The following is a 23,201-nucleotide window of genomic DNA, read 5'->3' on the forward strand; positions in this document are numbered from 1 at the left end:
TTGCAGATGTTGCACAAAACTGTCAACTTTCGGCTGCATCAGCCCCTTCCCAGCGCCCAGGGGACGGGAGGGCAAGGGAAAAGCAAAGCCCCGAGGAGGGCACAGCTCTGGGAAACCCAGTCCTCCCGCTGAGACGTCCCAGTGGTTACTGGTTTTCCTCAGCTTGAGCACATTTTAACCCGCTCTTTCAGAATGGCAGGACTATCCAAATCATGACATATGTGTGAAAATGAAAGGAATGCAAGTGTTTGGGTTTTTTAAACTCAGATCTGCAGACTCTCTTCTGTTCTGAATAAAAATAAAAATAAAAATAAAAAAAAAAGGGAAGGAAAAGAAATAAACCACATAGATTCCCAGGCTGAAATAAAATAATGCAGCGTTTGCTGTTTTGCACTGGAGATTTCCAGGATCTTCCTTTCTCCACAAGGACCGGCCCCTGAACACTGCTGGTCTGCCCGGCACAGCTGGAGCCTGTGTCAGGGCCCCGGGCAAAGGGCAGGGCACCAGTGGGCGGTCTCCAAAATAAACTCAGCTGCGGCCACATTTCCTCCTCACCGCCCTTTCTGTGACAAGTCAGGAGCCTTGCCCAGCCCTGTCTAGCCCCATTTTTCTTAACCGAGGCAAACGCTCTTGCAGTTTGTCCAAAAGGGGTAAAGAGAAGGCGGTGGGGAGGGGTGGAGCAGAGCCCAAAAAAGCAACGAGGCTGTGAGGGACAAGAGGCAGGATTAAAACAACAACGGTCATTTCCAGGATAAAAATGGTCACTCCTGAGAAAAGATGGCTTAGAAAGTGTCCAGGCAGATGAAGAGTCTCAAAACTTTCTATTAAAAAAAACAAAAAGGGAAAGAAAACAGAAGGAGAAGCCCCACCTAAGGGTCTCCATTTTAAAGACCACTTTCCCAGTGTGGCAGCAGCAGTCCTTGCCTTCACTGGCTGCACAGCCCTGTGGAGCAGGCCAGTAACACGTCTGAGCACAACTCCTCATCCATGTCAATTTACACCCTCCTTCAAGCATCACAAATTCAACCATTCCAGAAGGGCCCAAGAGGTACCTGTGGTGGGAAGCTCAGGACAGGGTGGCCTGAGTTTGCAGGTGAGACACTTGCCCTACCACACACAGGTCACATCGCCTCACCTTTCCTCACTGTCCCCACAACAAACAGTGAGCAAAACAAATGCATTCAAGCCTCAGGGGAAAGTCTGTGACAGGTACTGGACAAGGGCTCAAAGCAACAATGAAAAGAGGTGTGCAAACACAAGGTTGGATGGTTGGTTCTTTTCCCCTAGCAAAAATTTCCATTTTGTTCACCCTCTGATGACACTGCCTCCTTTGTACAGTAATCTTGGAATCTTGGCCCTCTTCAGCATCTTCTTTGCAAGACATATCATCATCTGGGATTTGTGGATAGCTTATCCACTTAAAAAAAATACATATTACATACAATTACTGCTGTAACTTAATAGGAATTGTATTCTCTCCAAAATAAACACTCTGGTCAGTGAGCTTCAAGTGACTTTCAAACAAGGTTTACAAAAACAAAAACAAAAGTAAAAAACTATGCCCACTTTCTGTATCCCTACCTCCCAAATAAAACAGTTTTGTCCTCAGAGGAAGGTTCCACCAGAAACAGAGGAAAGATAGGATTACATGGAGTATCCTACACTGGGGGGGAAGAGGGGGGCTACTGAGAGAGAGGAAAAGGCTGATTGCTATCTGCTGTTTCATCTCAACAGTTGAGAAACGGGGAAATGAGTTCGTTTTGCATCTGGGGACACACAGACCTCAGCAGGTTCCAGAGAGAAGCATCAAGAGAACTTTCCATGAGGTCCCTGGGACAAAAAAACAAGCGAGGGCAAAGGAATTAACACTTTGGGGCAGAGCAAGCATCCACTAGGCAGCTGCTAGGATCCCCTAATTTTGGGGGCAGGTCAGGTCTGGGTTTGGGGACAAGGCTGATAAGTTTATGCTTTGTCATTTTCATTAATGTCTGAGAGCTACCAGTTACAGCTCCAGAGCCTTGGCAGCACACTGGAAATATACTGGATTTACTCAGGCTTTCAATTCACCCTGCTTTGGGTAGGAGCTTAGCCACAGAGTAAGCAACCTACAGATGAAATGTGAGTTCTGACTGAAGAGTGCTTATCAGTCACCAGGGTCTCATAGAGAAGTCCAATGCAGACAGACTCTTCCCTGTTCTGATAGAAATGAAGCAGCCCATGTAAGGCCATTCAGCATGTCATCACATGCATGGACATTATATATTAAAATAAATACAAGGACTCCAGAAGATGGAATCCCCCTCCCTGCTTCACCAAGCCTTAGCAGTGTATCTTCCTTTAAGCAACCAATATCCAAAGGTAACAAGGCCATTCTGAACTGCTGCTCCTGACCTAACTACCTGCTTGCACAGGTGATCTTCTACATTTGAAAAGCAAAATACTTCCAAAAAATTATGATCCAGGTTCCTGGAGATTGTTTGCTGTTTCCTCTTTCCATCCCTTTAGGCTACTTTCTCCCTTGCCCTCCTACTTTCTTCCTGTAGTTGTCATGATATTTTTGAATCCTTAACTCCACCTTTTCTTGCCAGCCAAACTTCTCTTAGTGGCCTAAATGCAAATCTAGCCATTGAGGCTCATTGAAAGAGAAGGTGCACTCAGTGAAACCAGTTACACAGAACAAACAGCTTATTTGTCCACTGCAAAAAGGCACTTCAATTAAATTTTTAAAAGTCCATGCATGTCCCACAGAATTACATGGCTAACTTCAGATTTGCAGCAGCAATCCTCAAACTCATCATTTAAAGATGCCCAGACCACTACACTACTGAGTCAGTTCAGAGCCCACTTAAATCTACATTCTCTACACATTTCCACTTGTATTTCTGGCATTATTTCATATTTTCTACTATATATTTAGAAAAAACACCAAAGAGTAAACCAAATATCCATTTGCTGTTGACTTTTTGTATTCAAAGTACCAACATTGAATGCAAGCCTTTTGTTGTAGATTGAAAGAAGGGCTTCTGTTCTTGGATCTTGTCTGCTTCACCCCACTGTACAAGGCTTGCTAGCAAAATCTGTTATCTTCTCTCTCCTGTAAGCTCGAGCCACTGCTGGAGTGGCTTCTGCAAGTCCCGCATAGCCATGAATTTTGTGGAGTCACTTGGAAGTCACGAAAACTAGTTTTGTGGAAGAATCAGCTTTGGGGCAGCATAGCTTTCTTTTTCTTTTTCTTTTTTAAATTATCTGATTACTTCCCATAGATGACATTTTCACTAATCTATAGCAAAGTCCTCACATGCCTTGACTTTTGTGTTGTTGGGAAACAAGCTCCTGTTCCATGAAGGTGCAAATCATCTTTGGTGAGGCTCAGATCTGCTCAATATTGTGCGCTTCAATTTCACTCTGCTCAACATCTCCTCTGGAACCAGCTTCCGGCAGAGCAATGCAAAGCTACACTAGCAAATCCCTCTCCCAGCCACTGGTCCCAAAACTGCAAAAGCTGTCCAGGGAAGGAACCCTTCTGGTCCTTTTCAGGACCTCTCCTAATTGATTTTTGCTGTGCTCATGGAAACCATCTCCAGCAGGATCCAGCCTTCACTACTTCCAAAGATCATGCCCTGTTTTGCCTGTGTGCACACACCCTATCAGGATGCATTTTGTGGCTCCACTGGAGGGACACTCAGGCATGTGGCGGGAGGGAAGTTCAACAGAAGGCCTCATCTGGATATCCAGGGGAGCAGGGCTGCAGAGTGCACCAGTTTCTACCTCCCACACAGTACAGATGCAGCCCAGGTGGCTCAGAGTTTTTATTACTGCACCGATGGAGAAGCTTGAAGGAATGTAGATTTGGACAGTCTGGAAGTCATTATCCCATGGTGCTGTCTTTAGAGTAGCTATTCTGCCTTGGATAAGCTCCCTGAAAATGTACACAGCCTAACTCTTATGCAATAATAAGTGAAATACAGCTTTACACAAAAATAGCAATTTTCAGGCTGCATAGATTTGTCTTTGAGGGGAATATGCATTTGCTGAACTACAGGAACCGTTGTGGAAAGCAAAGAACCTCTGCTCAAGATTGTTACTAAATATCTGCAAAGAACCAGAGGCCCAAGTTCATTCAGCACAGACCTCCATTGTGCTGTGCAGTCAGCAATATTCACACGTGATACTTGACCTTCCTGAACTGCATACTTTACCGCTAATTTTTTTTTTTTTTAAAAAGCAAAATTAAAAGCAAAAAAGACACTTCAAAGCATCCTCAGCATGTGCTGCCGTCATGTGCCACATCCTAGCCACAGCTAGTGAGATTGAACTAGCCTTTTCAGCAGACAGTAGCTTGATCCAGCCACAGGAGTCTCAGCAAAGCCTTTCTTCTAGAAGAGCATCAGTTTGCTTCATCTCTCACACCAAGCTGGCTAGCAGATTACAAAGTTTATAACCTTTTATATGTTAAGGGTGTATTTTTCCATTTTCCAGTCACATACAGAGCAAGACTTCTCTCCCCTCTGAGTGTCCTAAAACACATTAGATTTTGAGTTTGGAAATTTACACCCCAATGGAGAGGAGAGCATGATAAAGAAAAGGGTAAGAGAGCAAAATATGTGAAACTGGGAAGGCTCATTCTTTTAGTGTGGCAGCCTCTGCTCCTCCCATTGTTGTGTGAACTGCATGTCCCTTCCTTTAACCAACTAGATTTGCTACTTGTTTATTCCTCAGTTGTCACTCTCCTCTGTTTTGCTCCTGGTTTCTTGATGAAGCAATACTGCCCAGTTTCCCAGCACTGAGCCCACTTAGCTGACAACACCACCTTTCGTTTCAGGCAGGGTAGACTGAATCAGGTTCTCTTATTCCACTATGACTACAGCGTTTAGTTAGAAGAGCAGTGGCATCTGGACTCAGGCTTATTGTATGGGTGCACCAGCAGGCGTGAGGAAAGAAGCTTGGACTGTGCTGACAGACATGGGTGGTGTGAGAGCTTCTCCCACCTGAGTCGGTGGCACAACACCGAGCTAAAACCAAGGACACAGGCAAGCTCTGGGCTCTCAGCATCAGCGCAGCATCACCCACTTTTCCCCCTGTGCTTTCTGCATACGTGCTGGGCTAAACTCCAGGGATTAATTTACCACCCACTGTGCAGTTTTGCAGAAGAGGAAGGGATCAAAGACTAGTTCAACAGCATGAAGTTGTCGCTAATGACGCAGAGGCTGATATTTCCTCTTGGCAGCCCAGAGTGTGGAGAGGGCTGGCACTGGCACCTCCTTAGGTGACACCAGCACTGCCCTCCATGCCACAGTAGCACCACTGGAATGCAGCCCTGCCCAGACCCATATACATTTGGCTGCAAAAAAAAGCTCCAGGTGCGGTATCCCAGGAAAATGCCAGCTCAGCTTGCATGAGGCCAGTGTTGATGCTACTCAGGGAAAGCCGCATCCAGATTTGGGGTACTTTAGATTATTTTTACACTCACTCCCTGCCCCCTCCATGTATTTTCCTGCCTTGATCACTAACACTGAAAGGAGTCATCACAAGTCTGACTCCTGCTCTCAGACACCTGCAGCAGCACCGCTTAGCATTAGTCCATGTTAGCATGGGGAAAATTTGGGAAGAAACAGAAGTCTCTGAACTCCTAACTGTTCCTTGTCTTTTTACCAGCTTCCATCTAATGTATTGGAACCAGCACACCTACACTACTTGTCTAGAAACTCAGGTTTCCTTTTTCAAAGCAAGGGAGATGACACCCTCCTTCCTTAAAGGGTCTTGGAATGCACACGGAGAAAGCAGTACAGCACATCGCCACTGAGTGCTACAATTAAGCAGCAGCAGCAAGCTCCTGAAGAAAACAAGCAGGCAGCTCTGTCCTGCACTCTGCAGATGAACTCAAGCTCGCTGCCAAACACAAGCAGTTCTTTCGCCGTGTGAACAGTAAACAGTAGAATTAGCTGATAACCAGCATCTTGAATTTGGCAAGGGCCTGCTTTTTTTTCCACCTCCACTTTTAGGAAGCAAGAATGCATGAAAACTTCCAAGCCTTTGAGATGGGAAGTGAACAGGAAACACTACCTCCCATCTCCAGCTAATCCCAGAAACATGAAGGTGTACAAACTACCTATGTTTTCACCAAGCAGCTAAAGCACATGACTGAGAAAGTTCAGATCCTGCAAACATATTTAGTGTTAATGAAGCACAGCATGATTTCAGAGGGCAGGGAAAAGGAGGCAGCACAAGAGTTTCGTACCAAATGGCCTAATTCCAACCTCAAATTCCTCACAAATACATCTGATTATCTGACCAGTAACCAAATGAAGTGTTGCAAAACCTGGAGGCACTTCTCCTCAGCACTGAAAATAGCTGTAAGGAAAGGAAATGTGCCAATGCGCATCATGTAGAGGAACTGACAGTGGCAGAAGGAAACTTTAGGTGAATGAAAAAGTGGATTTTGTGGGGAAATTTTTTTGTCTTTTTTTCTTTTTTCCCCTCTCTTTCACTCACTCAAGTGCATTTCTACACAGGATAACTTCTGAAGGATAACATTTTGTTAAAGGAGACAGCCAGTCGTGTGAACAGCTATGGCAAAATGCTCTGTGAGAAGCCACCACTAAATCAACCCAGCCCATGAAACTGTGACATGCTAAATCAAGTAAAGATTTGGCTGCAGATGCAAAGGTAAGCCACAGCTGCTAGAGGAAGCACGGGGCTCCCCATTGCCTCTCACTCCCCTGCAGAGGGCAAGCTCAAGCTATGCCCCAAGCACGGCCTGCAAAGCGAGACAGGCTCAGAAGCAGACATAAAGTGCTTGTACTGCCACCTCCATCACATGTAGCACTGCTAGAGCACAGGCATACTGCGGGTAGGTGCTGTTGGCCACAACTTGGTCATGCCTGGCACAGCTCTATGGGCAATACACATGTTCACCACAGCACTTTGAGGAGGTAGGAAAAGCCACCCAGGGAGGAAGACCTGTGCAAATTAGGAACTACAGTGAGCATGGATACATGTGACAACTAAAAGGAAGCTGGGGAAAGTGGATTGACCTCCTCATAAAGGTGCTGGTGTTAAGAAACATCTTTATGTGTGGGTTGGTCCTGGTGATCGGGATAAGAAGACATGAAGAGGAGGCAGCAGGCCACTTCAGCTTGGGGAAGCAGGGCAGGTCTTGCCCCTTCCCCATCCCATCTTCACCACAGAGGCAAGAAGATTTAGAGGGAACTTCCATGGGAAAAGGGGCTGAGGAACAGGGGGCAATTTGCCAGCTCTTCACAGTTGCAGGAGTACTCATACATTGCTGGAGAAGAACAACAGCCAAGACACTGAGATATCATTGGTATCACACACAGCTTTCACTGCAGGGTTTGCTTTCTTGTTTCAGAAGTGGCAGATGAAGAGCAGCATTGACTTGGTAAACCCAACACTTGCTTGCTGACAGTGCCCAGCTAGAGTCTGATTGCCATAGCAATGCCTCCCTGAAGAGCTGAGCAGGGGGTTTAGGCTGTGCCTGAGCCGGAATAGCCCTCTGAGTAACCCCTGCTCCAGCAAGGGCCTGCTAGCAGCTGACTACTCAGTATGCAAGTAGGGTCCAGAGCCACAAGCTGTGTCAGACACTGCTGATATTTTCTGTGAAAACCACAGCAATGGCTCTTGTGTAGGAAACCCACTCTCTGTCCCCATTGCTAGAACAGCAGTTGGACTAGCCCACTGTGTGGGAATCCAGAGTGCCAAGAATATTTCTCTGCCTGTTTTTAAGGGTTCTTACCCCCCTGAACAACACTGTTTTGACCTCCAACCTTGGAAAAAACTGCCTACAATCAGACAAGAACTAGAAAATACAGTGGCGTGAATTAGGTGATAGACTACTATGTAAGATTGTCACAGGGTGAAAAATTTAGAGGTTTTGGGCTTTTAGAGGTTTGTAGTAAATAGATAAGAGCAAAAAAAAAATCAAAATGGAGGATTGTTGTTCTCCAAACCTTCTTCTTCTACTACTCCATATTCTGCAGTAAAAGTAATTTGGGATGACTGGATAGGGAATTCCACAGTTCCTGCCCGTGTTACTGAATAATCGGTAGGAAAGTGAAAATAATATATGTTTCTAGTAACCATTGGTTAAATTATCTTTAAAAGGCTGTGTAAATCTTGATAATTGGACTTCTCTCCTGCTTTCTGTGCTCTATGTTATGCCTGGGTCACGCTAGTGGCTCTGTTCCTCTGATAAGACTTAATAAACAACTATCTGGCAGCACTGAAACTCCAGGAAAAGTCTGGGTTTATTCTTTGAAACTCCTTGCAAGGACTTTAAAATATTCTCTCCCATCACGAGGGATTTGATTTATGGTACGGTTTAGTGTCACCACTGGTTCGAACTTCATTATTCTGTTAACAGGTTGTTAGCATCATTAACACATTGCAACCTTTGTTTTATCCTGTCTTTGATAGATTGAAAAATTTGCTTTGTTCTTCAGTGTCTGGTAGTGAGCAGGAACTGGACATAGGTTTGGTGTACAAAGGATACTAGTGTCCCCAGGGAGAAGAGATCCTTGTACTTGCCAGTCCGGCCAACTTGCAAGGTCCCCAGCATCTACGGGGGTTTAGGAAATTCCTGGCATTCCGACATGCTTCTATAACCCACTGAGTCATCCATCAAGATGATACCAGTGGTGGGAAGCAAACCAGCACACTTTGAACCTTTTGCAGAATTATGTCCTCTCCTCCAACATGCTTCAGAGGTTATCAGGACTCAATAGGAAGAATTGTTAATTTACATTTCAGCAGAAGCTTTCCATGTGACCTGAACACCATTTCATTGCTTTGGGTTGCACTTCTCCATGCACATGGCAGGGATAAGCAGTTCCACACTCTACCTTGCATTTGTTGCAATCTAAGTACCTAAGGTTGTGAAAACAGATTTAGGTACTATACTAATACAGACTATAGGTAGGACTTTATCTTATTGTCTAATACATAATCTAATATTATCTAAGATCTGCACACAAATGACACCAATTCAGCAAACACTGTCTAGTGGAGTCAGTGCTGGATCTCTATTGCCTTGTATGTGGAATAATTACTTATGGTTATAAATAGACCACATTAAGAGTAGCATGTGATAGATGTGCTATCTGCTGAAAATGAAGTGGAAAAAATGCTGTTAGTAATGTCTCCTTAGTTGTGAAAAGGTGACTTCTGTGGTTTTTCTATTCTGCCACCTGCAATTCTTATCCCTTCAGTCCAGCAAGGTGGTTTCTGTGTCATAAATCTTTACATAACTTTTCTGTCACAGAGTTCTATTGTGTTACCCTAGAATTTCCTGAGTTTCAGTGTTAGATGAAGACACCCCACACAAAATCGAAACATTTTAGTATGCAGCAGGTTATCAAACACACATCTATTTACAAGAACAGCTGGTACGTTCTTGACCCCCTCTAGAAAGGGCAAAGCAAAAAAAATTAACATAAATACATATCTTAGCTTGCCCAACACAATTGTCCAAAAGGACAGAGTCTGAGAACCAGTTATACTTTGTATATGCAGGATAAATACCCTGGAATTTTTTCCCTAGTACACTGTGGTGTGTTTCTTTCGCTCTGAACTTCAGGTTGCTTGTGCACAGTATTTCTAAATAGTCAAATATTAATTTTGCCTCTTGACAGAAATGGAAATGGTAAAGTTAGGAAGCAGCTTATAGATCTCTTTAAAAAGGTATGTAAGTTCTTGGAAGCTGTTGAAAATAAGTGAAAACCATATGTTTTATTTCTAAGCAATATTCACCTTGCCAAGAGAGAACTCGCTCTTGGGGTTTGGTGGTAAGGTAAACAATTAGTAATTTCACCTACAAGTAGGAGATAATGAGATAGGCAAGCATTTTTCTGATCAAATGTTTCTTAATTTCAACATATCTACTTTTAGAATCCAAGTAGTTAGCTGAAAAGGTTTTGTTTTGATTGAAGTCATAATTTTCATTCATTTAAAAGAGTCAGAAATGTCAAATCATTGTTACACAGGAAGTTTTGGGCTTGGATCAAAGTGACATTTCATTTAGCAGTCTGAATAAACACACAATTTAAAAGCCAACTCAATGAGAAGGAGAAACTCTGAAATCTAAGCAAATACTTCCAACTACTGAATCCAATTTCTCCTTGTACACAAGTCATCCCTTTGGGACTGAGAAATCCCTCTGAATTTAGGCATTTTGGAACAACCTTTTAAGTCAATTCAGAACAAAGATATCAAGATGAGGTAAGCGACTTCCTGCCTTCTCATTAAAAATATGTATTAAAAAAATATCAATCTTACACAAGATAGAGAGGGGAGGTGCATGCTGGAGGATGCATAAGCTGTCTTAGAACTGTATAATTTCCCTACTTGTCACACACATTAGGCAGATGTTGCAGCATTGCCTTTTCTTAGATTTGTAGTGAAATCTTTCAGGATATTTTTAATCAATCTTCATTACTTGTTGCTATCACTGCTGCATTGCTGGGCAAAGCCCTCAGATTTTATTTTTACACTTGTTGCTTGCACAGCCGCAAAGAAAAGTTGGAAAAGTCAAACCCTCAGAAGCTACCAAAGTCCAAGACAAGTAAAACCAGAGAGAATTAAGTCTTGTGAATTATACCAACTGCATGATTTTGCAGAATTTGCCTCAGGATTTGAGGATGCCTGGAGCAGACTATGCCAAGCTTGCAATTTTGTCAATTGTCTTTCATTTCATACTTTGGGGCTGTCATAGAATGAATTGTCATTATCGATGTCCCTGGGGACGTGGAGCTCAGGCAGCCTCACACCACATGCTAAAAAGCTTTCTTGCATAATGATTGTCAGAAAACACATCTTCCACACAAAACCCTGCACTACCTGCAAATGAGCCAGAACACAGGGAGGCAGAGCCCCTGTACAGGCTCATGTTCTGCACAGAGGATGCTGCACAAGAATGGCCCCAGGCCCCTATTTCAAGGGATGCTGCCCTTAATGCAAGGCAGCTGATAACAGCAGTAAATTAAAAATGCCCAAACTAGGAAATCTACACATGAAATAGCAGAACTCTGTCAAGGACAGAAACATCAAAAAACTAGAAGAAAAATGTACTTGCCCAACTCCTTGTGGTTTTTTCACCTTATAAAATCACTCTGGCAGAAGCAAGACCCCATTCTATACCAGTCCCTTATTCTTAGATGGTGCCTAGAAAAGAGTTAAACACAACAACAAGGTTTTTTTTACGTCCTCAAACCTCTCCTAGGCTTTTTCGTGGCTTTGAATCTGTTCCTACCACCTGATCCTAACCGCTGTCACCTGTCAGCAATTTCCTGCCTTGCTCTTACTTGTTTTGCCATCACTGGATACTGCCCTGGCAGAGAGGAAACCTTGCCAGTACAAAAATATTGAAGAATATTTGAAAGGCCCCTATCTTTTCTTTAAACAAATTGTCAGAAGTGAAGAAGCAAAAATATTTGTTTCTATCAGCTGCTTCATTAGCGACAGGTTGAGGTGGTAATTAAACACTATATGGTAATGATGGACTTAAGTGGGGACTGCTTGATGGCCTGGAAATACCATGCCCATCAGTGAAGACATACAATCATCTAAGATATTGCCACTTTACACTCTATGCTGTTGCCTCTGTACCTGAACCGTATTTATAACGTGAGTGAGTCAAACCCATTTTGGTGCAGCCAAGCAAGCTGGCCTAAGTCACTCCCATAGAACTGGGCATGAGCAGACGACATTTTGTGTACACCAGGTGATTTACAGCTCCAGATACTTGTTCTATCCTTCATCTGAACCATGTTAATGAACTACCTGGGAGCTCCCAGTTTGCTTCAGCACGAAGTCAGCTATCTCTGCACAAATCAGATGAGCCCCTGAAGTGGACTGGGAGCATTGTCAGAGTGTGTGAATGTGGCTCAGCTTCAGGGGAGAAGCAGATGTGAGCTGGGGTGTGGTACCAAGCAGATGAAAAATGGTGTTTCCATAAACAGTCCCACTAGATCTGCAGCAGCACATCTGCTGGACCCCAGTGTGCTCCTTCTTCCTTTTTCCACTCACTGCAAAAAGATTTGGGCTGAATCCTTTATTCCACTGAACCTTCAGTTGATGTTCATACCCATGGAAAGACGGCGTAAGATATGACCTTTCCCATGTATTTGCTTGCTACATCACACTGGATGTGAAATAAGAAACACTCCATGAAGTGTGGAATGTTGGATTTCAGATCCTATTTGGTGCTCATGCTTTCTTTGTGATGTTTCTGCATCCAAATTTCATCCCTTATCTAGGCTGAAAGGAATGTATCTTCCTTCTCGTATATGGGAAAACAAAGCAGATGGTCTCAGTCTGAGGGACAGATGTCCACATCAGAAAACTGTCACCGCACTTGACACCTTCCCAGCCATACTGGCCAAAATCCTCCAGAAAAGAAAAAATATACCTTGCCATTTTGCATACATTTACATTCATTTGCATGCATTCAGGCACCTACTGAGCAGAATGCTCAGCCTTCCCATTTTTTAAGTTGCACTCAACCTCAGAAAGACTGGTGTGAAGATTACTTGTTAAAAGAGCTGACTGCCTGGTGTCTTTGGTGTGCAAACTATTATTGAAACAGACCCTTCCATGCTGAAGTCCTATTCTCTTCCTGCCTTTTGTCACAGGGATGAGTCTACACAAGGAAGAGCAGCTCATAATGGCACTGCCCCTACCCAGAAATTCTGTAAAGGAGAATAAAAACCCTTTCCTGCTAGATTTTCTAGGACATGAGCAAAGCATTTGACACTGTCCCACATGACATCCTTGTCTCTAAACTAGAGAGACACAAGTTTGACAGATGCACCACTCAGTGGATAAGGGATTGACTGGATGGTTGCACTGAAAGTGTTGTGGTCAACAGGTCAATGTTCAAGTGGAAAGCAGTGAAAGCGGCATTCCTAAAGGGCTGTGCTGCTTAACATCTCTGGCAGTGACATGGAAAGTGGGACTGAATGCACCCTCAGCAGGTTTGCTGGTGACACCAAGCTGTGTTGTGCAGTTGACACTCTGGAGGGAAGAGATGGCATCCAGATGGACTGGACAGGCTGGAGAGGGGGGCCTTTTTGGACCTCATGAAGTTCAATAAGGCCAAGTGCAAAGTTCTGCGCCTGGGTCAGGGCAATTCCAAGCACAAATACAGGCTGGGGGAGAATGGATTTAGAGCAGCCCTGGGGAGAAGGTCTGGGGGTTGTTAACAAGAAGCTCAGCACGGCCTGGCAATGTTCATTTACAGCCCAGAAAGCCAAATGTATCCGGGGCTGCATAAAAAGTAGTGTGGCCAGCAGGTCAAGGGAAGTGATTTTGCCCCCCTATGCCACCCTCATGAAACCCCACCTGGAGCAGTCCCATCCAGCTCTGGGGTCCCCAGCACAAGAAAGACATGGACCTGTTGGAGCAAGTCCAGAGGAAGCCACAAAGATGCTCAGAGGGCTGGAGTACCTCTCCTATGAAGACAGGCTGAGAGAGCTGGAGTTGTTCAGCCTGGAGAACAGAAGGCTCCAGTGAGACCTTGGAGCAGCCTTACAGTGCCTAAACAGGGTTCTGCAAGAGAGCTGGAGAGGGACTTTTTACAAGGGCATGTAGGGATAGGACAAGGGGGAATGGCTTTTAACTGACAGAGGATGGGTTTAACTTAGATATTAGGAAAAAATTCTTCACTGGTGGTGAGGCCGTGGAACAGGCTGCCCAGAGAAGTTATGGATGCCTGGTCTGTTCAAGTGTTCAACGCCAAGATGAACAAGGCTTTGAGCAACCTGGTCTAGTGGAAGATGTCCCTCCCCATGTGTGGTGTTTTAGCAGCCTAGGAAACTTGGTTTGTAGGGACAGAAGTTTCGACCAGCTGGTTTTTTTTCAGTCCCTACAAACCAAGTTTCCTAAGCTGCTAAACCACCACAATAGACACCATGACAGGGGAGCTGGGACTAGATGACCTTTAATGTCCCTTCCTACCCAAATAATTCTATGATTCTGTGATTCTATGAAAAGAGTGGTGACATTGTCAGAGTACAGAAAACATAATCCCTTTTTTTTTTTTTTTTCTGGCAGGGGATTTTCTCTTCTAACCTCAAACAACCACAGAAGGCTCTACATCTTTCTTTCTTAAGTGAGGCAGCAATAAGTCACTGGGGTTGTGGTGGCTGGAATGCCTGGGGGATCTGGATGTGGGCAATCTGAATTAGGGGAGAAGTCAATGAAACACAGGAGAATACTGAAGTGCCTTAGCGTAAGGTCTGTTTCCCAACATGCATGCACATTGCTCTCTGAGTTCCTAGGAAATTATCCCACATGGAGCCTTGCATCCAGTAGGAGGGGGAAAAAAAGCCAGATAAAAACAAACCAAACCAAAACACAGCAGATTGCTCAATGCTGCCTGTAGGCCAGTTAAAAGGCAGGGAGGGAAAGAGATCTCTTAATGAAGTGTGCTCAGCCAAAGCTGAGCCCCGCTCATGGGGCAACCTCTTCAGGGGTGGGAAGAGCATCCTGCCTCCCCATCCTGCATGGGGAAGGTCCAGCTGTGGGCTGGGGCATGATACCTGTTCCCCATCAAGGCCCCCATGAAACACTCAGGTGGCAATTACTGCTGAGAGCGCAGCAATTATGGAGACTCTAGGAAATGCTGTATGTGTTTTCCAGTGCTAATTATGGCTGATTGGTGAGGCAGGAGGAGAGGGAAAAACAACAATTGGGAGTTGTTTTGTTTGCTTCATTTTAGGGTCATTTTGTATTGGTTGTTCTCTTCTTCTCTGCCCTGATGATGTGATGATGGTGTGCCAGGGAAGAGGGGCTGTCTGAAGGTGAATGGTAGCAAATGAAGAAGCAGAGAGGCAAGACACGCTGCTCAGCACTTCCTGTTTGTCACCCAAAGCCTTTGCCCTGTGTCTCCATTCCTGCCAGATCTTCAGAGTGACTCAGGGTTTGTCCAGCCTGCAAAGCACAGCTGTGATGAATCCCAGCTGTGGGGAATGGCATAAAGGTGGCATAAGTGTGAACAGCCACAGAAATTTTCGACCCCAAGGACCTTTGCCTATGAATCCTGTCAGCTTCCTTGACACCTCCATAGCCTACCAACAAATCAACTAGGTTTTTCTTTCACAGACCATTACATTTCCCACTTCTTTCTTCGGCACAAGGCAAAAACAGTCACAGAGGCTTCCCAAGCTGAGCTGGAGACATGGCTGCACACACAGCTACAAGTGAGGAAAATGCCACTTGTTTTCACTCTCTACCCGACACATGACAGCCTGTTACACAAAATCAGCAGCAAAACTCCCCCCACTTTAGCAAAAAAATAACCCAACCCAAAACTTATGTAACTCTGCAACTAATCTGTTAATCTTGAGCAAGGCATTTAAATCCAGGGAGTAAGCCTATTCTTCTCATCCCCCTCACCCCCCCCAGCCTATCTGTACAGTGAAAAGGGAAACAAATAGAAGCAAAGTTCACAGCCTTGTGATTTTTCCTTTTGACAAGAGCAAAGTGGCATCGTGTCCTGAGACTGCTCTGAAGTAAACCCTCCTGCCTTGCCTTATCCCAAGCACTGAGAACCTTAAGAGAAAAGCTGCTTTCAGACAGTTGTCAGTTGCTCTTGGCTAAAGCATGGAAATCTCTACTCTTGCCACGTACCACTGCCTTGCTTTTGTCTGGTATTTTTTCATTGCCTATTCCACCACACAAGTAAAAGCAGAAGAGCCGCCATCTGAAGTGTTCCTTTACGGTGGGCAGTGGAAATATTTGACAGTCCTCAATCTGGTAAGCAAATCGTGTTGTACAGTGATACCAATATGTCTATTTGTTTGTCTGCCATCTGCTCCTCAAGGCATATGCAGCTGGTGTATTTGCTGCTGTTAAACTGCTTCTTTTGGTGGTTTATACCCCAAAGGAAACTAAGGAGGGATCTGTGCTTGTGCTGTGAAATGTATTCACAGGTTTCAGGCAGAAAGAATACTGACTGGAGAGATGCTTGGTTTTCAGAAAGTACTTTGAAGCTAGCTGCTTCCTTGTAAAAGAGACATTGTCAGTGAGGAGAAGGACAGAAAAGTGGGGCTTTGTTCAGCCAGAACACACACAGATTTGGTGCCTGTTTTCTAACCTTTAATTCAATACACTTCAATGCTTGGAGTTTTACTTCAATTTTTTTAATAGGCTTTTATGTCCTCTAAATTACAGGAAGGGTAAAACAAAGCAGAGCACAGTACTAATTTAGCCATTCAGAGTCCTGCTTCACTTGACAATTAGTTGAAAACACAAAGGAAAGAAATTCCAGCCTGTGGAGAGGGGTGCTTGTGACATTATTACATGCATTTTAGCAGTGCTATCAACTGGTTGTACATTTCCTAAAAGCACACAGAAAATGAGAGCCTGTAATGTGTTCTGGTTCTTCTAATGTGCCAACATTTCACAGGATAGAAATCAAAGTGAAAGCACATGAGATACTGAGGGTAGAAGGTTTGTTCAGGGTCCAAGGCATCCATCAGCAGCTCGGGGAAGTAGTGGTGGTGGGGTGGAAAGACCAGGCTTGTGGAGAGGTTTCCTACAAGGGAAAACTTTCAGAGACACTTGCTAATTTGAAGGGTGACCACTGGGATCTATACAGCCTTTCATCCATTCTGTGTGACTGTCAAAGTTAAGTATCAGTGGGAGGTCTGGTCCGGGGCATGTTTGTCTCTACTTTTACCCTTCAAAAGGAGACACCTTATGCTGGAGTTCAGTGGAAGCCTAAAGGCTCCCCAGCTCCAAGTGGGGCTTTTGGAGACACCCAGGGAGGTGGAGAATTTGGTTCTCTTCCATCCTCAACCATTCTGTGACTCTGCAAAACATTTGCAACGAAGAGGCAGTGAATGGCAAGTGAAGTGGCCACTACCTGGGGATTCCAGGAGCCCCAGTGCTCTCTTCAGTGGCCAAGCCAGCTGTGGAAGGATGAGGATACACATATATCACTGCAGTTGGGGTGGCATATGTACTGCTAATTGTGATGTTGTGTGTTTATCAGTATAGCCATTTTGGGAGATGGCTGATGCCACTAAAATACCACCCATACTTTCAGGCAAAACAGCATCTCCACCCCCATCCCCTGGCACCATAATAATGAGATTTACCACCCAGCTCTAAAGCATGAGATCAAAAGGACAAAGCAAGTAACCCATCTCCCAGCATTTTGGGATGAAGAAATACTCACTGAAATGATCATCCAGCTTCCCTTAGTGACCAGCAGTGGATTGTCAGGGAAAGGCTGCACAAGGCAAGAGCATGAACAAGCATGAAATGAAGTTTCCGTGGCTCGACTGTCCCACTAGCATACTGACTACCCCAGCCGAAAAATAAATCCAGGCTAAGGTAGCTAATACCCGTTTAAAGCCTTCCTTTCACCTCTCTAAAGGAAAAACATGCCTGTTCATACTTCTGGTACTTTCCCTATTCTGTGTGTCACGAGGCAAGTGTGCCTTGCCTGAAAGAGCAGTTCATTTTGTTGGGTGCAAACCTGCTTCCTTGACAACTGAACTGAATGCCTCATTATTTCTGTGTTGTAATCGAATCATCTATCCCTGTTCACGTTTTCTTTGCCACTCATTAGAGTGGCATTAGATTATCATCTCAGTTACTCTTTTCTGCAAGCTGGAAGTCCAAGCCTTTTTCATTTCTCTTCACAAAGAGTTGTTTCTTTCATTATAGCATCCATGCCACCCTATGCAGCAGTTTTTCAAGTTTCAGGAGGGGATAGATGGGGCAGGCTGCAGTGGTCAAGTTATGAGCATATATGGATTTATACAGTGGCCTAAAGGTGTTTTCTTGTTTGTTCTTTAATTCTTCTTGACAACTCTTAACTCTCTATTTGTCTTTTTTGATCACTGGTAGGCAAGGAGAGGGCGAGTTGAGAGAGCTATCCACACTGAGTCCAACATTTCTTTACTGGATGGTGATAGCTAATATAGAACCCACTGTTGAAAAATAGATAATTGAAGCTGCTTTTTTTTTTTTTCTGAAATGCTTTACATTGCACTTATCAACACTGATTTTTGCTCACTATTTGATCTCTCAGGCGCTCAGTATCCTGAGATTCTTTGGCAATTTTACAGTCAGGCTTCGCTTTGACAGGGAAAAAAACCCCGTCAGATTCACAGGAGTGTACCACCTCAGTATTTGCTCCCTTTGCCAGCTCATTTACAGATCTGCTGAACAGCTCAGGTCTTATTAAATCTCCATGAGTGAGGGCTCTTGCTCCACTTCCCCAGTCCTTTGTCTCCCAGCTTTTAACCACTCATTGATCTGATCCCAATGCTAAAATGGAGCTGCCAGCCAACAGGGAAATAGTTTGGGCTGAAGATACTGCCTATCTCTCATGAAGAAAATGTGGCAATTGGACAGGGTGTGCAAAATTACTCCTTCATGGTAGTCCTTGTTCTTCAGGGATTTATTTATTTCAACAAAGGATTGCCAAAAAATGAAAGGGGATTAGGGAAAGAAATGCTGTCACCCCCCTTCTCCTGCTGAACTGGGTAGCATGTTTTGGTAAAGCAGGGGCAAAAAGGTGGCAAAAGGTTCTTGAGCTGCTCTATAAGAGAGGAAGAGGGTGAGAAGACAAGAAGTCCCACATGCTGTAGTGCTCTATGTGGGGCTCCACAGGACCTAAAAGACTTCCCACGGTTTGGTATCAAGCCACTTCCTATTGTTGCTGAGAGACATCGAGGATCAAGAGGTGCCTGTCAGCCACACATGTCCATTGGGTGCCCATGCAACACACGGAATTTCTGTCAGTCTGGACGCAGTCCCAAAAAGCACCTCAGGATGTTGGGAGTTATGGTCATGGCGAAGAAGAGCAAGCAAAAGCTTCACACTGGTCTCTTCTGGTTCAGTGGATCTGCTGTGCTGGGCAGGCCTGGGTGGTGCCTTGGAGGCCTCCCCAGAGCTAGGAACACAGAGACAGCCTTTGTCCAGCTCTTCTGCCTGTGTCCTGCCAGACTGGGATTGCCTGGCTTCTGGCACTGGCTGTCTGAATCACTTGGAAATTTTCCCTCCAAAATTTCTCTTATCTCTTTGGAATTGCATTTAAAAATTCCTTTCTGTGGAAAGCTGCTCTGGCCACCTCACTGTGATCTGAAATGGAAACACTGGGAAAAATGATGTTTTTTGGGGATGGAAATGCATTTATCTGGAGAGATGCTGGAAGAATTCCTTCTAGATATGACCCTCTTTTATCACCTCATTCAATTCCTTGCTAGTCACGTGGCTCTCCCGAGAGAGCTACAGCTCTGACATTGCTTCAGATTCATCTTCTTAATTGTCATAGCAATCAAGATTCAGAAAGGAAATATTTTTGTAGGGGGAAAAAAGAGGATAAGTGGGCTTTGTATCAAAGAGGTTCATTGACCCGTTATTGCAGAAGCAGAAATGACAGATAAAAACAGTTTTGTATTAATTTCATTCATCTGTGACACAAAACAGTGCAAGCGGAATCATTCATTACCTGAAATATCCGAGCTCATAAAAATCTGCTCACTGCTGTAAATCCATTAGTAAATCACTGCACCTTTAAAAACCATTAATTGCATTCCCACCCCAATTTATTCCTTACGCTTTTGCCTTCCATAATGGAAATACTTTTCAATTGTCCTGAAAGCTGCTTTGCATTTGTTTCAGAATAGGCCCAGTATTTAGTAAAGATATTTTCCAGGACACTATCATGTGAATGGATGAGTGTCTGCACTAAATGTTGACTTTTATGTCTAATAACTTGCTCAGAATATTGGATTTATCCCTCCCTTAAGGGCAGAGCTTGGAGCCCGATTTATTTGTACTAGTTGGAGATTTCAATATACACATATGGCAAGATCTTATACACAAAAGTAAATCATGTCACGTTAGTTAAACAGAAACGCCCTTTTGATCACTGCACTAGATAAAAATTGAGGTTTGTCTTTGTCACTATGAGTCTCAGTTTGGAAAACTGATCTGGCCAAATTAAATGTTTCTACAGCACCCAGCACCATGGAACTCCGCAGGGTCTAGAGGGGAAAGCAGCCTCTCTCCAACAGGGATAATCATATCCATATTCTCCTCTTTGGGTTAATCATTAGCTTTCTGAATGCTTCCAGTCTTCCTTCTGTTCGTGTGGGAACACTTTAGGGAATCCGTTCTATTTACAGCCAGTGGATTCATATTCCATGAGTGCCTGCAATGGATTTGTGAGTGCCAGCACTGCTGCTTGGGAAATTCACAGGACATCTGGAATAATTTGATGTTTTCATGTATTTTTTTTTTTTAATGTCAACATTTTTCCTTTAGTGGAGGGCTACAAGATTTGGATGCACCTTTCTTACAACAATAACCCAAATGGGTTTGGAGCCTGGATTTTAATCTAGTGGGGGTGCACAATGCCAGACTGAGCAGCACTAGGGATGATCCTAGCTCAGTTTTCTGGTTTGAAAATTATTTGTATAATCTTCCACTGCTCTTGGACATACAGGGTGATCACTAAAGTGTCTGAAACACCTTTGAAACTACAGTGACGAACAAGGGTAGAGCTACAGCAGCACAAACCTAAGTTCCTGAGGCTGAGTTCAAACTTCTTCAGTAGTTGTTTTTCTCCATGTTTAGCCAGAGAAATGGGTCAGGTTACACTTTCAGAAAAGCATTTTCCATACAGAAGATAACATTGCCCTCCCCTGTGTATAACAGAATATTTACCAGGCTGAGAATGTGGCTGTTTTGGGACTGTTTCTTTTCAGTAATGTTTGTTTTAGTTAATTTTGAAGCGGGGAAAGAAGCAGCCTATCCTTGTCCCATGATTAATGTAAGGCTGACCATGAACAAGATAATAATAGCCCCATCCTCTGGGAACCAGGCCTCTCCCTAATTGCTTTATTGGCAATTAGTCACCATGTGTCACTGGACTGTCACCACCCTCACGTTCATTTTTCATGCCTTTTACAGAAAGTTACTGCTGAGTCTACAGGGTGTAACAAGAGCTTCTGTTTATTACTAGGCTTTTCTTAGCTCTTTGAGGACTTGGTATTGGTGTCCTGGTGAGGGCACGGATTGGGACAGACATTTGGGCTGAACATGTGCTTGTGTCTAAGTACCCTGCACCCCAGCATGGACTTTACTGAACCAGACCCATGACTTGGAGGGCTGAATCCCTACTGACTGAAGCAGTGCCTGCTAACTGTGATAATGGGGACAGAAAAATCACATTTAAAAGAGCTGCTTTGGTGCCTCAGATTTGAACAAAAACATATGTGGGTTTTTGGGCTGATGAAGCTGCTTGGGGTTTTTTTTATGTAAAAATGTATCTGTTCACCCTAAGCCTTGATAGGAAACGTGGGGCTTTGCAGCTGAACTGGGTGATGCACAACCTCTGATACCTGGTCCTGGGTGACTTTGAGCCAGTTACCCAGCCTCTGTCAGCACCTCTGCACCTCCACTGGTGTGGGTCTGCACAAGGAGGGGAACAATCCAACAGTTGTACCTACCGTGGTGACTCTCTGGACTGTGGAACGGATAGGGAAGGAAGAGTGTATCTTCTCCCTGTACTGGGAAGAAACAAAATGTTTGGGGATGGTTGCAGATAACTGCAAACTATGGTCATTTTGTTGCACGGGAAGACTGAAAACTAAAGCTCGTAGAAGCCCTTGCTTGACAACAGGCATGGTGAAATCATAGTCCCCTCCTCCCCTCATATATTTTGATAATAAAGGAATTTCTGATGGAAAAACATTGCACTAATCCTGTCCCCTCCCAAGCACCACCCTTTTCAGCTTCTTCAGAAACTGATGAAGTAACCAGCCGCAATTCCAGAGACTTTGCTCTAAATAAATATCTGATTCAGAGTAAGATCATGGCAAAAGAGATCTCATCCTGAAAGCTGTAGCCCTCTTTCCATTTAAGCATCACTAGCTGATCCAATGTTTGCAGTAGGCTGCATTTCCCATATTGCATCACTCTGGGACAACCTAGCCTTAAAAAGAAGAGGTGGCCCCATGAGTTAACTAAACTGACTCGGTGCTAAATGCAAGACAGTGGGAGAAGTATTTTTCTTCAAGGTTCTGTTCTGCCTTTGTGTGTCTGACAAATCTGGTTCATCTCGATCTGCTGTTTAGTGTTAGGAGAGAAAATGGAGAAATTAGAAAAGCAATATTGGTTTAAACCATAATAATATGACAATTCGACAATATGACACTAATCTGGAAAATTCTGTTTTGTCACTCTGCACTTACCTAATTCTTTATCAAATCCTCCTAGAGCCCTCCTGCAAAAATCCTACCCTCACTACCTGTAAATGGTTTTAAAACCTCAAACCAAAACACAACCTCTCAACCCTAAAATTCATTAGTTATAAATAGTTTCATTTAAACTAAAATAATAACTTCAGTTTTAGTTGGTGGAACCTGGATCTTTGCTTCTAAGCACTTGAAATTCTTTCTTAAATCCCTCTGAGTTTAGCAAAAGAGGTTCTGTTCTTGTAACTTCTGCACCTAATTCTCACCTTACATCATTTTGAGCTACTTGACACTGAGATCAGCTACACTGTGAGTCTCTAGAAAAAAGAACCTGTATTGGCTAAATAGTGGGAAAAGCTATCTAGTAATTGCTTTACAGGAAACATGTCCTGGAATTATTTGTTCTCTCCTGCTCAGATACATCCAGTGGTCAACCATTAACATAGGAGCTGGCTTTCAACATGTCCCTTCACTTCACCCATCTGAATCACATCACACATCTCTGTCTAGTCAATTAACTGGGATACTGTTAAAGTTATCTCCCTACCAACTTTATTTAATCAGTTTGGGTTAGTAAAAGAGATTTAGCCAACAGCTATTTCCCTCACACAGGCTTGCAGCTCACGAACAAAACAGCTCCCTGAAGAGCAAGAACGGATTTCATTGAGGAACATGCTAATGAAAGCTGGATGAGTTTCCCTCATTAGGTGTAATTACTTCAGGTTTTGCAGGCTGTCTTCTATGGGGTGTCCTTCCTGGCTGATGTGTTGAGACTAATTAAGAAACTGCGATGTGCTAAGTGCGTAATTTCCAGCAGAGACCTTCTTTTCAGTGTCCTGGCTTTCCCAGTGTCCACAGTAAGTACCCTTTGTCTCTGTATGTGAAAATAATGTTTGCATAAATGATTAGGGGTGTATAGTACCAGAAGTATGTGTATAAAATAGATAAGAACTAAGGGCTTTCTTTTAC

General features: G+C 43.9%; 1 protein-coding gene across 3 annotated transcripts in view; it reads left to right on the forward strand.

The window, feature by feature from the left end:
- Positions 1-15,478: 15,478 nt before the first annotated feature.
- Positions 15,479-23,201, forward strand: part of ADTRP (androgen dependent TFPI regulating protein) — a 29,592-nt gene continuing 21,869 nt past the window's right edge. For 2 of the 3 annotated variants that reach the window (XM_069005871.1, XM_069005872.1), the window contains exons 1-2: positions 15,479-15,768; positions 22,955-23,089. In XM_069005871.1, the coding sequence (XP_068861972.1) occupies positions 15,616-15,768; positions 22,955-23,089 (288 nt within the window). In that variant the 5' untranslated portion in view covers positions 15,479-15,615. The remainder of the gene's footprint in view (positions 15,769-22,954; positions 23,090-23,201) is intronic. The other variant, XM_069005873.1, reaches the window with a different exon arrangement.

The sequence above is a fragment of the Aphelocoma coerulescens genome, chromosome 2, assembly GCF_041296385.1.
Source record: "Aphelocoma coerulescens isolate FSJ_1873_10779 chromosome 2, UR_Acoe_1.0, whole genome shotgun sequence".
Classification (NCBI taxonomy): domain Eukaryota; kingdom Metazoa; phylum Chordata; class Aves; order Passeriformes; family Corvidae; genus Aphelocoma; species Aphelocoma coerulescens.